General features: G+C 42.2%; 1 protein-coding gene across 2 annotated transcripts in view; it reads right to left on the reverse strand.

Annotated features, from left to right (window-relative positions):
* TMEM255B (transmembrane protein 255B) overlaps positions 1-16,805 on the reverse strand; it is a 112,033-nt gene that overhangs the window by 24,213 nt on the left and 71,015 nt on the right. For both annotated transcript variants that reach the window (XM_032777808.2, XM_032777807.2), the window contains one exon: positions 2,662-2,742. In XM_032777808.2, coding sequence (XP_032633699.1) covers positions 2,662-2,742 — 81 coding nt within the window. The remainder of the gene's footprint in view (positions 1-2,661; positions 2,743-16,805) is intronic.

The following is a 16,805-nucleotide window of genomic DNA, read 5'->3' on the forward strand; positions in this document are numbered from 1 at the left end:
AACTTCACTATCACACTCATTCAACCAGGTGTCAAGCCCCTTTCCTGGGTAAGGTGTCTGTTTCATATATATCACAATAGCCCTGCCCTGGGAAAAGTATACATGTGTTCAGTCTGTAATACAAAATGGATGCTCTAATCCACAGTGGAGGTTACACTATGAAATGAAGGTCACAATGAAGGACACAATCCAAGATGGAGGCTGCAATACATAACAGAATTCACAATTTGATACAGATATAGCTTACTCCGTCACAAGCCCACTGAGTTATGGTGTGTTTTGTTTACCCCTGTCTTTTTTACTTCAAGTCGATGGGACTTCAATACATGCATAAGTGCTTTCCTGAACTGAAGGCAAAAATCACCAAGGGCCTGATTCTGCTGCCCTTCCTCACGCTGAATAGTAACTTTATGAGGAGACCCACTAGTTTCAGTGACTACAGCAATCAAATCAAGTGCCACTATGTTGCATGACATGTGGCAGCATCTTAAATCTATCTGTAAAATAAAGCTGGTGCAGAACTTAATCACTTGTTTCTTACAGGGGGCATCTACCTGGCAGCACATGACACTAGTGCTTTTGGATGGGTGCTGACTACCTTTTGGCAGCTAGGTAAAATTTAAGCTGCTGGTTGGTTTTAACCTATCACATATATTCGTATTGGCCTGGGACCTATGTATCTTAAAGACTACATCTCTCCTTACGCCATGCTGCCAGAGTCGAGATCAGGAGGGACTCCAGAGTTGATGCCCCATTTGTACAAGAGAGGAGGGGTACCTGGGAGGCTATTCTCTGTGATGACCCTGTGGTTTTGGGACTCACTCTTGGTTTGAAATTGTCCTAGTTTATCAACATTCAAGGCATGCTGCAAGGCCTATACATTTGCCCTGTCTGAAAGAGTTTGGGAGTATATTAGAAGAAGATTGTAAAGAGCTTAAATATATTTTCAGTTTCTGTGTTATGATATATACTAATTATTGGATGAGAGGGTTACTGGAGTTATCTGTTTTAAAACTGCATTTTTAAAACGTGCTTGGAGTGCCAAGAACAAGTACTCCTTTTTATGAGACTAGTGAATAAATCCAAACAAATAAATACTCAACGTGAGAAAGGGGGACAGAATCAGGCACTAAATCATGTGTCACTTGTGGTTATTCTGCATGTCAAGTCCCATTCCTTCATTTCAGAGACCAGATAATTATCTTTTTCATGTTTTGCCTGGCTGTGCCTCTCCGTGCCCTCAACACCAATTTAAGAGATGTTCTTGCCTCATAGTAATTGCAAGAAAATCAAATTCCATCTGTTTCTGCCAAAGGAAGGAAATGAAACAAGCAAAGTCCACCAGTTATGTATCACTTGCATGCTATCAATGGCTTTTCTAAGAAAACTTGTGCTCAGGAGAATTGCATGAAGCAAATAATCTGCCTTCTTAGTGAGAAATTTCCATGGAATGTGAGTTATGCCAGGTGGTAACCAGTTGGTTAAAATAAAAAAAAAACCCAAAAGCTAAACTTGACAGCTGTGGATCAATATCTCTGGATTAGTGTACAGAAATCCAGATCCAGATCAATTCAGTTGGAAAAACACGCTAGTGGACAACCAAACAAGAATTTATTACAAGGGCATTAAACTAAAGATGCTATAAACCCATATTACCTTTTTTGCCAGAAGAGGGCAAAGATCTCAGAGCTGCTCAAATTTATACATTCCTAGGTGGTCTAGACATAGTCTTATATCTCTGATGCCTTTTAGAATCAAGAGGTCAGCTTGAGAAAATCCACAGGGAAGCTTAATCAACTTCACTTTAGCAGAGAAATAGTTCTGTTTACTTGGTAGACATATCCCTGGTATTTTTTATTTTGTGAGGAGAATAGGGAATTAAAATTATGGGAAAAAATGCTGACACAGGTCCTATATCTTATTGAGGTAGGTCAGCAAGAAGATCAGTAAAATATTCCTTTAAGATATTTTCTTAAACTACAGAATGCTCTAGTTCCAACTGCATTACTCATTTATATTTGTAACAGACTTGACTTGTCTAATATTATTAACAGTAACATTTCCCATAAGCTCATTCAGAGCTGTGGAAAGAACTGCGATTACGGATCTCTGGCTTCCTGTAAGCCCTAGTACTGTTTGTCTATTTTCAGATCAGCTCTGCTTTATTTCCTTCTTGCTACCACCAGTTTGGAATCTCACATTTGCGGGAAAAACACAGAATTAATAGCAATACTAAGGAACATGGGGGGCGGGGGGGGACTAAGTCTAGGTTTTTCAGGAGGCAACTTATTTGGGTACGGTTATTCTTCCTGCCATTTTAATATGGTTGAGATAATAAAGGGAAGCTGAATACAGAATATGGACATTCTTGGCTTATATTAGATGATTACAGTAGAGATTTGAAGTTTTCTGGCTAATGCAAATTTATTAACTGAGATATTTACTACAATAGTCCAGGCAGCAAAACCTCCTCAGAGGATTATGTAATAAAGATGGAACGAGAATGGCTATACATGATGTAAATATTATAGTCAACTGACAGAGACCTTCTAAGAAATACATTATTGAGGGTGCTACTGGGGAAAAAAACATTTGGGCTTCTAATGAACCCCTCAGAACATCCCAAAGGAAATGAATGAGCTAGGATAGCGTTTTGTTTACCTCTGTCTGGTAGGCATCGTATAAGAATCCTATTCCACTTGAATAAAACTGACACCTTCTAGTGTACAAAGGTCTAGGGTCCTGCAAGGAGAAAAAATATTCATGAGAATATCTAATCTGGAATAACTGTGCAGTCATAATATCATCCCCCACTACCAAAGGAACATGCTGGGTGACCAGTTAAGTGCACTGCAGTGCTGTCTGCCTTCCAATCTGTATCTGCTCAGAAATCAGTTGCAAAGAGTTACCATTTCTCTTGCCCTCTCTACCGCTAGGCTGTGCACGGATAATTTATTTTTCTCTGACCCAATGGCCTCCTTTGACAGACCAGCATCTCAATCATTTAATACTCTTTTTTTCCCCCCTACTGCCTTCTTCCACACAGAGGTCAGATGAATAACATACTCTTCTGAGAACGGTACGGCCACTATTTCCCCACGCATAAAATCTAATCCAATTAATTTTAGAATGAAAGAAAAGTATTTGGCAATTTATTTTAAAATACAAGGCCTTACTTTTAAAGATTTTAAGAGTCTTTTGCCATAGAGAAAAAATAGAAAATAAAATAGGATCTTTAAATATACCACTCAATTTTTCATACTATAGGGCCTCGGTGCACTAACTCTTCTCATTGACTAACTAAATAAATTGAAGAAAAGACAATAATGATATGAAGGAGAAAATCTAGAGCTGAGCTCATAATTCAAAATGAATCAATATTTGCTTCTTTTTCTGTTCATGAATATCTGCAAAAAGATTGTGATTTTCTCAAATATATTCACTACTCAAATTTATTACATTTTCTTGATGCAAAAATCTCCTCAGTGATAACACAAAGGGAAAGTCTCACAGGAATATCCACCAGCTGGCAGGGAGGGGCATGCTTCAAGCAGCAGCCACTTAGCAAATAACCACTTGAAGGCTACTGATGTTTGCCCCTACTAAATTCAGGACTCTGAGTGGGTTCCACAGAAGTACTACACACCTAAATCCCATTTTTAGGCACCACTGCAATCCACAAAACACCTGTTCAGCTACCGCCTAACCCTGTGGGTGCTTCAAGTCACTCAGCACCTATGTTTTTGAAATAAAAGTTCCCTAGTGCCTATATTTCAAACTCTGAGCATGTAATCTGCTGCCTCTCTTGAGGTGTCCAGGCACCCATCTCCTGCCTTTGACCCAGAGCGATGCACGAATTGCGGAAGATAGGTGTCTGGCCACCTAAATGGCACATGGGGCCCACTCCACTAGGTATGCTCAGAGGCTGCCTATCAGACTAGGCCCCTTGGTGAGCTCACACAAAATAAGTCAGAGGATGACTTCCCTTATAACCTTTAGCCCAATGGTTAGGGTTCTTACATGGGAGAGCCCCAGTTCAAGCCTCCCCACTACCCCACCTCTGCCTGATGAGGAGAAAGGAGTTGAACAGGGATCTGTTACCCTTCAGATGAGTGCTCAAACCACTGGGATACAGAGTCATTCAAACACTATCTCTGGCCCAATTAATATTTAATTATTCAATTATATAATTGTGGTGGAATAGCTTCAACAGGAGAGATTGAGGAAGCCCCGCATCTGACTAACCCATAGCCAAATGGTTAGATCATTCACCTGCGAGCTGGCTGATTTCTGTTCAAATCCCATCTTCTATTCATCAGGCAGAAGCAGGCCTTGAGCCAGGGGTCTCCTACATCCCAGGGTGAGTACCTTAACCACCAGGCTAAAGGTTATCAGAGAGGCCTTCCTCCCCCAGCTTTGTGTATTATTAGCCAGACTTTGGGCACACTTACTGGATTGGGCCCTGCACATGACTTAAGCAGCTGAATGCCTGGCTTCCCCTGGTGCGGGAATCACAAGCGGAGGCCTGGTCTACACTACGCATTGAAACCGATTTTAGCAGCGTTAAACTGATTTAGCGCTGTACCCGTCCACACTATGAGGCCCTTTATATTGATATAAAGGGCTCTTTAAATCGGTTTCTGTACTCCTCCTCAACGAGAGGAGTAGCACTAAAATCAGTATTACCATATCGGATTAGGGTTAGTGTGGACGGAAATCGACGTTATTGACCTCCGGGCGGTATCCCACAGTGCACCACTGACCGCTCTGGACAGCAATCTGAACTCGGATGCAGCGGGCAGGTAAACAGGAAAAGCCTGAGAACGTTTAGAATTTCGATTCCAAGGTATGACTGCCTGGAGGCACGATACAACCAGTGACAAGCAGTGGCAATCCAAAGAAGAGCTCAGCTATGGACCTGACAGAGAGACTGATTGACGCTGGAGGGAGACAAATCGTACTATATCATAACGACCCGTTAAAGCAGACGAAATGCAAAGCGTTATAGTAAAAATCTTCCCAGGTACACAGGTGACCCTGCCGAACAAGCGTAACGGAGAGCCTAACAGAATAACATGTGCCACGCTCCATGCGGACGGCAGGGCGGGTGGTCCTCGTAGGACTACCACTATTCCCACAGCAAGACAGTCTCCGAAAAATATTTACATTCTCTCTCGGCTGAACTCCCATGCCTGTAGGTATCAAAACCATCTGCCGGCGTGGCTTGAGGTATAGCTGACCAATTTCTCATCCATCCCACGGAAAAGAAAAAGGGAAATAAAATCGAGATCATCATTGACTACCTCTTCAGATAGTCAACCCTCCTACTGTCTACTGAGCTGCTTGTAGCACGCGATAGCCGCGGCAGATGAACGGAGCAGTATCCGCTCTCCCCCTCCTCGGTGCAGATGGTGCAGTAGACTGTCTAGCATCCCCTTGTCATCAGGCCACGTGAGTCGCTAGTCCCTGCACTGGCCTATGTGAGGCGAGAGCAGAGGCTGGGATTAATCATGAATGATCCGCGAGTCTCCCACAGATCGGTACAGAACGGATGGTCAACTGATCCCTCATCAACTCACGCAACTGGGGCCTACGCAACAATCACGCAACTCCCTTACGAATGTCAAAAGAAAGATCCTACTGCTGACACTATCATCAGCAGTTGCATGCGTGGGCACTCCCTCTCCCGCATCGCTTAATGACCCCCTGACATAGTCATACCCCAGAGCCCGCTGAGCTGCCCTCAAATCATTCTATCTCACTAAACAAGCCTGTTTGTCTATTCTGCCACCTTATATCTCTCATACACACATCCACAACGGGGGGACTAACTCAAACAGGTAACACCCAGGAACGCTCTGCGGAGCGAAAGGAAGCAGCGGCTGGGGTTGTTGCAGGTACTTGCACTGTGAATGGCGATGCAGCATACACTCTAAATGTTCGCTCTGGATCGAATCACACGAGCAGCTTCTCAATTCTCTTGATCACAATGCGTTCTCAAGACACACATCTTGCCCAATACTTCAGCCGCCAAGACGTTACTGACCTAGTTAGAAACACTCAAAGGACGGGATCATGTCCATTCCAGGGAGTCATCCTAGTTTTTGCTATTCGCCTAGGCCGACAACTACCTAACCGAGGGCCACCCACGATAGCCAGCAGACAGTACAGAACGACAGATAACCGTCATCTTACTGCCAATTTACAATGGCAGCAGATGGTACAGAATGACTGATAACCGTCTCTGCTATCATCCAAAAGCAAACAAATGCTTCTGTGTAGCGCTGCAGTAATGCCTCTGTCAGTGGCATCCAGTACACATACGGTGACAGTAAAAAAAAGCTGAACGGGCTCCATGGTTGCCGTGCTATGGCGTCTGCCAGGGCAATCCAGGGAAAAAGGGCGCAAAATGATTGTCTACCGTTGTTTTTCTGGAGGAAGGAATAAGTGACGACATTTACCCAGAACCACCTGCGACAATGATTTTTGCCCCATCAGGCACTGGGATCTCAACCCAGAATTCCAAGGGGCGGGGAAGACTGCGGGAACTATGGATTAGCTACAGAATAGCTACCCACAGTGCAATGCTCCGGAAATCGACACTAGCCTGAGACCATGGACGCACACCGACGAATTAATGTGCTTAGTGTGGCCGCGTGCACTCGACTTTATACAATCTGTTTTACAAAACCGGTTTAAGTAAAATCGGAATAATACCGTAGTGTAGATGTACCCAGAGATAGGTTCCTCCCTCCAGCCTGGACTGAGGTGCCGAACTCCCAGAGGGGCACTCGCTGTTTAGGACACACCCCTCTTGTCAACTTCTTTCATTGGACAGTTTAGGCAGTTCTTGCCTAGAGTGCTGCTTTGTGGATCCCCTCTCTCTCCCAATTCATTGTATGGGGAGCATCAGTGCCGAACTCAGGCTTTGTGGATTACAGTGTTGTTCCTGTGAGTTTTCTAGGCACCTAAAAGCTAGGCATTGTGACAATGAACGTCATAATCCCCAAGTCCCTTTTGTGGATTGTGTGTGTGCAGGGGAGGGATTTAATGACTGCATAGATCTCTCTCACCAGTAGTACTTCACAAAGCAAAGCAGAGTGTGGGAGGAGTGGGTCTGAATGAAGCTAGCACACAAAAAATTCCAGCATTTTGCCATGCAGGTTTTTTAATATGTTGCTGAAGCCTAGTCCAGTAACTGAAGAGCTCTGAGACAGCTCCATCACAGTGTGTCAGTGAGCCCACCGCAAGGAAAGGGGTGGGAACACCATTATCCACCAAAACCTCTTTTCCTGCAAATTTACAGGCAAAGGACTCATAACTCATTCGAAAAAACTCAACTCTCCCTCACCTGTCCTTTACTGTGGCAGCTTTGGTTTCTAAACCTGTTAAAACCAGGTGTAAACTAGCAGCTGGAGCTAGGGCTGTGCTAGTTAAGCTCTCATTATTTTATAATGAACTGCATAAATCTGTAAAACCCAACAAGGCAATCAGAGAAAATGCAGAGCCCTGCAGGATGAGACAGGTAGATTAATACAGCTCATTCATCATGTTACTTGCTTTGACCTTCTGATTACCCTGGCAAGCTAAAGTAATAGCTTGAAGACAACTGGCCTAAGGGTTGGGTAAAAGCTTACCATTGCATCCAATAATATTTGTTTATACCACACAAGTAGAGAACGAATTGCTTCAATAACTCCTATTCTTTGGAGGAACAGGAAATACCAGAGTGGTGGAAATAACATGTCATTTCTAGCATTTGCAAAACTAAAAGGATGTTATTTTTCTACTCTGGGAAAACATTAGGCATTAGCAATAACTTTTTTCACTGCTTGGGGAGAGGGAGAGGAAGAGAGGAGTAGCGAGCAGAGCTGAAAAGGGGCACACCACCAAGAGAAAGGATGCTTGCTCCCAATATAGACATTGGTAACTTAATTAAAAATTGCCATTTGTTATGCCCACAGCAGAAGCAAGCTACATATATGATAATGGAAGCACTGGAGCTAACCTTTCTTTGTGTTAATATCTTGCACTGTCAGAAGAGATACTCAGTGCTAATGTTGTCAAACACAGCTGATCTTACATATTTTTAGAGGAAGTGAGAGAATTCCCCTTTTCCACCACCAAAAATAGGAAGAGGCCTTCGACTCTACTCTCCCAGCTCACATTATGTTCCTATCCCTTTACATCTCCTTCCTATTTAATAACAAACAAATTATTGCTAATCGCCTCCCTATTGCTTTGGCCACTGAGGGGGCACTTGATGTGTCCACACTGGATGGCTGTCCCGGTGAGGAGCAGAACAGAGGTGATGAACCAAACTGTTCAAAATAATCATTGTTATACTGGAATGTTGTGTGGAGAAAATGATCAGGCCTTTCACTTGCAGTGACCACTGAGAGTACAATTAATTCATTTGGTGCAACAGCACAGTAACCCCATATGTTTTTGCATGCAGCTACTTTTGAAAATGAAGTCATCTGAATATAGAGGGCAAATTTTCTGATCACAATCAATGCCTCTCAATGTACGTATGTGTACATTAGCCTAAATTTAGTTGCCAAACTACATTTTTATTTGGGTGAAGGGTTCAGATTTAACAGATCAATGACCCACCAAGATTCTAAAGATTAATTAACATTTAGTTTATTCAGATATCCACATAAATCAATAAATCAGGGATACAGTCATCAAGGTTTGATTGTGCAGTCTATTAAGGCTGCTGAAAAGTAGAATAAATAAGAACCGTGATCTGACTTTTTTTTGTTTTTAAACTTGCTCATATACAATGCGGTCTGCCTGAAGATTAAGAACATACAGAATATAATCACAGAGACATTAAAAAGTGTTTAAAAATTATCCTACAATATGTCATACTTTATTAACGCTTATATGATTTTTATTGCTCCATGTAATGACAAAGGAAAATGAACCATGTTTCAAAGCTGTGAAAGTATTCCTACTGGACTGCTCATAAAATGCTGTCTGATTTTTTTATATTGCTATCTGCAGACAGCATATACATAAGAGATAATTACCAATCCTTGACACTAATATGTATAGCAACACTTGCAGAAATACAGTATATCTACTCTTATAGTCTATTAATACGTATTATTTTAACCTATTAACATTAACTCTAACATTTCACACCAAGAATATACTTTTGTAACATGTCCAAATAGTACTGAAGATAAATTAAAAAGGTTCTATTAAAAACAGACTGATGCTATTTTTAGGGTGTCCACATTATATACACACAGTAAAAATGCCATTATAAAAAGACATTATTTAATATACATAAAGAGAGATGAAGAGATTACTAGGGCATATAAACAACATGTATATTTAGCATGGGCTAAGAACTACTCTTTTACAGTTCCCCAGAGTACTGGGTAAAATGACAATTCTTCTTGAAAATTAATTCATTGTGGCACATAACTAACTAGCTAGACAAAATTCAGCTTCATGTCAGTAAATCAGGGTTTCACCTGTGCACTCCTCAGCAGGTCTATGACTAGTGGTGCTTTCCAATCTGCCCACTCTGAACCATCTCCCGTTAAAGGGGCATTACTCCAACAATGTTGTTTGCTGCTTGAAAAGCAGTGGGAAGGGAAAGAATAGCGCTGTGTGTACACCCTGTTACATGACCCTGCAAAGGTGGAATGACGCAGTTCTCCATGGGGCCTGATCCTGCAAGGTGCTGAGCATATTTACATTCCCGCTGATATTACTTTCAACACAGGGCACTCAGAGTGAAATCTTGTCCCCAAGAAAGTCAAGGGGAGTTTTGTCACTGAGCACAGTGGGACCAAGATTTTGCCTTAGCACTTTACAAGATGAGGCAGCTGAAAAGCACCTGTGAACTTCTGGGGTTTGACTGGCCTGGATCCTGCAGGGACCTCTTACGATTTACATTTTAGGCTGAGATTTTCATAACCATCTAAGGGATTTGAACGCTCAATTCCTATTAATTTCTGCCAAATCACAAAAGGCTCAGCCTTTGTGAACGGTAATTTCAGACACAAAGGGACTGAACTGTAGTCTTCTCCCAACCTGGTTTTTGGTGCACATATTAGGATATAGGTCTGACAAACAGAAGGCTGGGAGAGGAGAGTTAAGCATAGAAAGAGAAGATTCTGGCTCAAGTGCATATGGTTTTGGTTTGGCTGATTTGCTGTTTTTAAAAGCACGTGGCACGAAACCCACATTCTCCTGGATGCTGGCAGCATCCCATTGCAATTTTTGAAGGATAAAATAGCCTTTGAACAACATCTCCAGCAGATTTGGCACAACCGATTTTTGGGTTTGTTTGTTTAGCTCAGGTATGGAATGCAGGTTTTCTTATCCCAATTTTTGTTTCCTTAGGGAAAAACCATATATATAGTAGATAATACGAAGAAAATTCCATGTTCTCCTGTCTGAGCCCCATCTTACAGTTTCTGAAGGCTGTAACAAGCATAAACATTATGGATGTGAAACGTTATTAAAAATGATTATACACAAAGTGCTAATTTTTTTTTTTATCCTCCAATACTCGATTAATGGCTACAGAAGCTCAGAAGTTCTGAGTTTCTCATTCATTTGTTTCTTGCTGATAAGTTAGGTTTTTGTACTGAGTACTCCTTGAGTTTAGCTGTGAGCACATTACAGGTGGTAGGCAAGATTTTTCAAGATGATCTAAATCTAAAACCACACACGAGAAGACAAGACTTCTCCAGAGACAGTTTTCCTGTGTAAGAACAACTAAACTCTGGTTCCAAACATGTATGTTTCTAGTTATTCTAATTCTCTTCAAGATCAGGCCATCCGTTGCCTTTTTGGAAACATACATGCAAATACACAAGTGTATGTTACCTCATCATTACAGCAGCAGGGCAAATGTAAATGTGAATTCCAAAATCATCCGTCTGCCAACTAAAATGGGCAGGCTGCTTTTGTGTTCAGTTACTATAAAAATTACATTAATATGAAGGGAAGTGTTCTGGAGCGCCTGCCATTCCTAAATCTCTCTGATCAAGAATTGTTCCTTTGGCAAGAGGACATTAAATCATTTGGACAAAGCTCAAAGGAAGATGTGTGGCTGCTAAGTAAGGTAACCTCTAGAAAATCCCAGTGACTTATGAATGATCAGTTCCCTAATTTTTCTGGATTCATATATAAATAAAAATCTTTTGTTTTTTTAAATGTTACAGGAAACTTCTCTTCCCTATGACCAGCAGGACATTAGTGAATATCTGGGTTGAATATGTAGGATAGAATTTTCAGTGCTGTCGTAAAGAGAGTGTAATTTATAGGAATAGAATATTCTACCTCCCTTTGTACACCTGACCCTGGAAACTCCTAATTTAAGCATAAAATTATACACTGGGGAGCCATGAACAAGTTGTTTTCCCTGGCAATTATTTTCAGCTTCTTCTTCCTGAAGTTCTGTGTAGAGAGGTACAAAATTCAGTCTGCAATTTGCAATTTTTTTGCAGTAAAAAACGACCATTTCATGTACTCTTGTAAAATACACACACACACACACACACTTTGCATAATTGCACCACTTGGGAAAAAAGTAAAAACTGTGAACCCCTGAACTCTCCCTCCCATTCCATGCCACCAGAACTTTATAGGGTTTACCCCTTGTAGGGCCCAAGAAAATAAAATACACAATAAATAACAATATTGGTCACACATCTTCTAGAAAGAAACCTTGGCGGCCTGGTAGATTAACAGAATGCTCAGCCAGTAATCATAGAATCGTACAACTGGAAAGGACCTCGAGAGGTCATCCAGTCCAGTCCCCTGTACTCGTGGCAGGACTAAGTATTATCTAGACCATCCCTGACAGGTGTTTGTTCAACCTGCTCTGAAAATAGTAGTGCAGAAAACTATATTTTCAAATGTACTATTTACTTGTAGTATATAAAACTATAAATCCCAGCAACCATAGGTGCTGCTACATAAGAATTTTATTTAAACAAACAAATGATATCAATTTAACCAAGTAACTGTTTTATATAGCATTTAAAAATAAGGTGGTGTTACTTTAAATATTGTTGCAGTTTCAACATTAGGCAGAGCTTGTGTGCCCTCTACAGGAAAATATATGTATCCTCTCCAATACAGTAAAGTTCAACCAAAGGTTAGAAGCCACAGAATGTAAACTCTGGGCTTTTCTTTCTTTCTGTTCATGCTCCCCTTCATTTTGTGCCATACTGGGGACTAAGTAAGTTAGTGAATAAGGGAAAAGTCTCAAAAAGAGGTTGTCATGACATCATCCCACTTCTCACCTAATCCCACAGAACCATTTTGCCTCGAGCTCTGTGTGTCAACTGAGAAGCAGCCTCTCTGTGTGTCATACTCACTTGACCCCAATGGTTTTCCAGGCAGGAATCCATGTGGCAGTTAACACTGGATGAACCACCATCATGTCTCCTTCATGCCCCTCAGAAAGTAGGCAAGGTGCAGGGCTAGGGGAGGATGGAAACAGAGGGACAAAGCTGTCTCTTCTTGCTGATGTACCAGAATCCATGATTTGTATCCATAATTCTCTACAGAGTCAGTAGATTGGCATTTATTTGTACAGTGATTGGGCAGGGGGGCATAAAATGACATGAAGCCACCTTTAATTTGCTTCTCCCTAGAGCAGTTAGAAAAAAATATAAATTTCTTAAAATGTCAATGAAAAAACTTTTTACAATATAAATTTTTTTTTTTAATTTGCTGATTTTGGCCAGCTTAAAGGGTGGTCAACATTTTTCAAAAATGTGAAATCTTTGCTGAACATTTTTTGAAAATTTTCCATATATTTTCTGCATTTTTTTTTAAATCAGCTCTATTTTTCCCTCCTCATTCCCAGTCTTGTCCTGCACCGACCAGAGGATCTAGCCTTTTATCTTTGTGTTAGATGTGTGACACTTCAGTTTTAATTTGCATTTGCAAGGGCTCTGCATCTGTTGTGAAGGAGGATCTCTGTAGAATTGCATTCAGTAGCTACTAGTGAATGGCAGAGAAAGAAGAGATAGATAGAACATCGACAATATAGCAGAAGGAACAATGAGGATACTGCTAATAAGGATGCTGTAGATTTTCAAAGGTGATGAGTACCAGAACCTCCTTTTGACTCCAGTGGAAAGTGGTACTGCTCAGACTAAAAGCATATAGTGCATTAAAGTGCGCACACATATGCAGTGCATGTTATTCTTTAAATTGGTCAACGAAGATGAACAATTTAATGCAAATTACTTCCACAACGTTCTTTTAAATGGAAGCAAAAGCCTGGAAGAAAAGTTTAATCAAACATATTAAACCTCATGTCCATTTCAACACTCTTAAAATACTGTACACTAGCTCTCTTTAAGTGCCAAATGATTAGGGAGAGCTTAAATGATTATTTAATAGTCTAAAGTGTCAAGAGAAGAGAAGGACCCAGTCTGTCAAGTTAAATACGAATTGTAAAAAGAGGACCTTGAAAGTGCAGCATGTAAGAAAGATAAATCATTCCTAGGAATGATGGTGAAATAAATCTATTTTATGAGGAAATGAGGTTATTAAAACCACAGCGTTTGTTCTGCCTTCAGCACTGGAACTAGTTCAGTTCAGAACAGCAAAAATGACAGGCTAGCTTTTTAGAATGTCGTACAGGCACCAACATGTACAGTGGTATGGGATGGGTAGAGAAGCACAATACAGTACTTAAGTATATTGTGATGATTTCTGAACCTCTTATAATTTAAAATGAAACCCGCACACTCACACTGTTCCTGACCTACCTGTCTGTCTACCCATCTATCTTGTCTCTATCACTATAGTACCAGAGTGCCTCTGCAGTAATAGGTGGTCAAACTCTACCCATAAATGTGTGCAGTATCAGACTAGAAAATCTGTTACTTATGAGAGTGAGAAGCACAGGTGGTCCCATGAGTAGCACGAAAGCTTCAGAAAATGGCTTGCCAATAGAATCTCACTCGTTTAAAAATCAGACCTTTCCCTATTTCCTTTTCTATTTTAAGAGATATAGTGTGTGGGAAAAGTTTTGCAATATGTCTCAAGACAGCCTGTGCTCAGTTTTAATTCCAAAGGGGTACGGGATCTTATTATTGTGCTAATGATAGCCTCTCTCAACTGATCAATATCATGTTTATAGTTTTTTGCACAAATATTGGTCAAACATTGAAAAATTTAGTCCCTGATTCTAAGGCTCTCTGCAGCACTTTTGCAATGACTTAGCTTTGAGGTTACTCTGATTGATGCCTGAGGGGCCCATCCTATGCACAGCAGCAGGATTTCGGGAATGCAAATATATGCTGTATGCTTTTTTGCACACATCCCTTTGCTGATGCCCACTCAGCCTGCTCCTTAACCATAGCCAGAGATTGGCCCATAACTTTGTAGCCTGTCAGCAGAGATAACATTGACAAGCAGGGCAAAATAGGAATAAAGTTTATATGAACAAGAACAGAGGCCTGTGGGACACCAATTTAGAGAGAGGGGAGAAAAAAGAATTATTATCCTAGAGTAACTTGAGAGAGTAATTGTGTTAGTGGGGAAGAAAACCATTGCACTGTGGAGTTAGCAAGATATAGGTGCCGAGGCAACGAAGGAGAAGAGAGTGATGCTCCGTCTCAAAAGCAACTGATAAGCAGGGCCAGCGCTTCCATTGAGGTGAACTAGGCAATAGCCTAGGGTGCCAGGATTTTCGGGGGGTGGCATTTTGCTGGGGGGGCGGCAGGCGGCTCCGGTGGACTGCTGCAGTCGTGCCTGCAGAGGGTCCGTTGGTCCACGGCTCCGGTGGAGCTGCCGCAGGCATGCCTGTGGACGGTCCACTGGTCCCGCGCGGCTCCGGTGGACCTCCCGCAGGCACGGCTGCGGCAGCTCCACCAGAGCTGCAGACCAACGGACCCTCCACAGAAATGGCTGCGGCAGCTCCACCGGAGCCATGGGAGTGGCGCATGGGGCGGCGAAATGGTCGTGCACCTAGGGCGCAAAAAACTCTAGTGGCGGTCCTGCTGATAAGTCAGGTAGGATAAGAACAGCAGTGAGATCTTTGGTATTAGCCAGAAGCAAAATATTAATACCTATAGAGAGAGCTGTTCTGGTAGAATGGCCAGAACAAAAACTAGGTATGAGTCATCAGAGAAGTCAATTTTCCCTCCCACAGCCAGCCTTATTCTGTTTTTTCTTCCTCCCTCTGGGAGGATTTTCACAATTATTTTCTTTCAAACTTCTCTGCACAATCCTAGTGACCTTATCCTCTGATGTCCATGGGCTTCCACACTTCTCCTTTCAATTGCATATTTCACTTTCAAGACTTTTGGTTTTGTTGCATCACAGTATCCCAATTTATTGTCAGTCACAAACACACTGCCAGTTTCCTGAGTATTTTGTGCTTTTAGAGAATAGGAGAACATAAAAATAACAGACAAAGAGTTCAGTTCAAATAACTGATTTTTTTCTGGCTATGGACCATAATTCCCCTCCCAGAGACAAATCCCTGGAAAAGAATAAAGAATTCAGAACATTCATCATAGAACTCATCATGATCACCTTGTGCTCCTGAAGGGACAGGAAATTGTATCCCAGTGAAGGAGGCATGGACATAATCTGTAAGAAACCCCTTGCCAAGCAGTAGCAGAGCTAGGTTTTGCAACTGGAGGGGATGAGGGAGGGGTGATGTATGGCGGTGCCATCTCAAGAACATAATAACGGCCATACTTGGTCAGATGAAAGGTCCATCTAGCCCAGTATCCTCTCTTCTGACAGGGGCCAATGCCAGGTGCTCCAGAGGGAATGAACAGAACAGTGCGTTCTATTGAATGGTCCATCCCTTGTCATCCAGTCCCAGCATCTAGCATGGGGTTGCAACCCTGACCTTCTTAGCTAATAGCCATTGATGGACCTATCTTCTGTGAACTTATCTAATTTCTTTTTTAAATCCTGTTATACTTTTGACCTTCACAACACTCCCGGCAATGAATTTCACAGGTTGACTGTTTATTGTGTGAAGAATTACTTCCTTATGTTAGTTTTATACCAGCTGCATATTAATTTCATTGAGTGATCTCTGGATCTTGTGTTATATGAAGGGGTAAATAACACTTCCTTATTCACTTTCTCCAAACTGTTCATGATTTTATAGACCTCTATCATGTCCCCCTTAGTCATCCCTTTTCTAAGCTCACTAGTCCCAGTCTTTTAAATCTCTCCTCATAAGGAAGCTGTTCCATACTGCTAATCATTTCTGTTTCCTTTCTCTGTGCTTTTTCCTATCCTAATGTATCTTTCTGAGGTGCGGCCAATTACACTATTGGCTTGTTAATTTCATACGTTATTGGGCCTGTGTATTTTACATATTATGCCTGTGGCACCCTCCACACCAGCACTGCAACTCTAATCCCAGCCTGGTATGGAGGGGAGGTCCTAGAAGATGGTTGTGGCTGGAGAGCGAGTCCACTCCAATGATGGTTCCCACAGGTGCTGGCTTCCTCAGGGTCCCAGAGGTGCTCAAACCCCTGCTCCACCACTGAAAGTCTGGTCAGTGGTGCAGCAGGGCTAAGGCAGGCTCCCTGCCTGCCCTGGCTCAACGTGGCTCCTGGAAGCAGACAGCATGTCCAGCCCCTAGGTTCAGGGGCAGCCACAGAGGCTCTGTGCACTGCCTGTGCCCTGAGCGCCAGATCCACAGCTCCTATTGGCTGGGAATCACAGCCAATGGGAGCTGCGGGGGCGGCGCCTGCGGGGGTGGGCAGTCTGTACCACACAGAGCCACCTGGCTGCACCTCCGCCTAGGTGCCGGACATGCTGGCCACTTCTGGAGC

The sequence above is a fragment of the Chelonoidis abingdonii genome, chromosome 1 (assembly GCF_003597395.2).
Source record: "Chelonoidis abingdonii isolate Lonesome George chromosome 1, CheloAbing_2.0, whole genome shotgun sequence".
NCBI lineage: Eukaryota > Metazoa > Chordata > Testudines > Testudinidae > Chelonoidis > Chelonoidis abingdonii.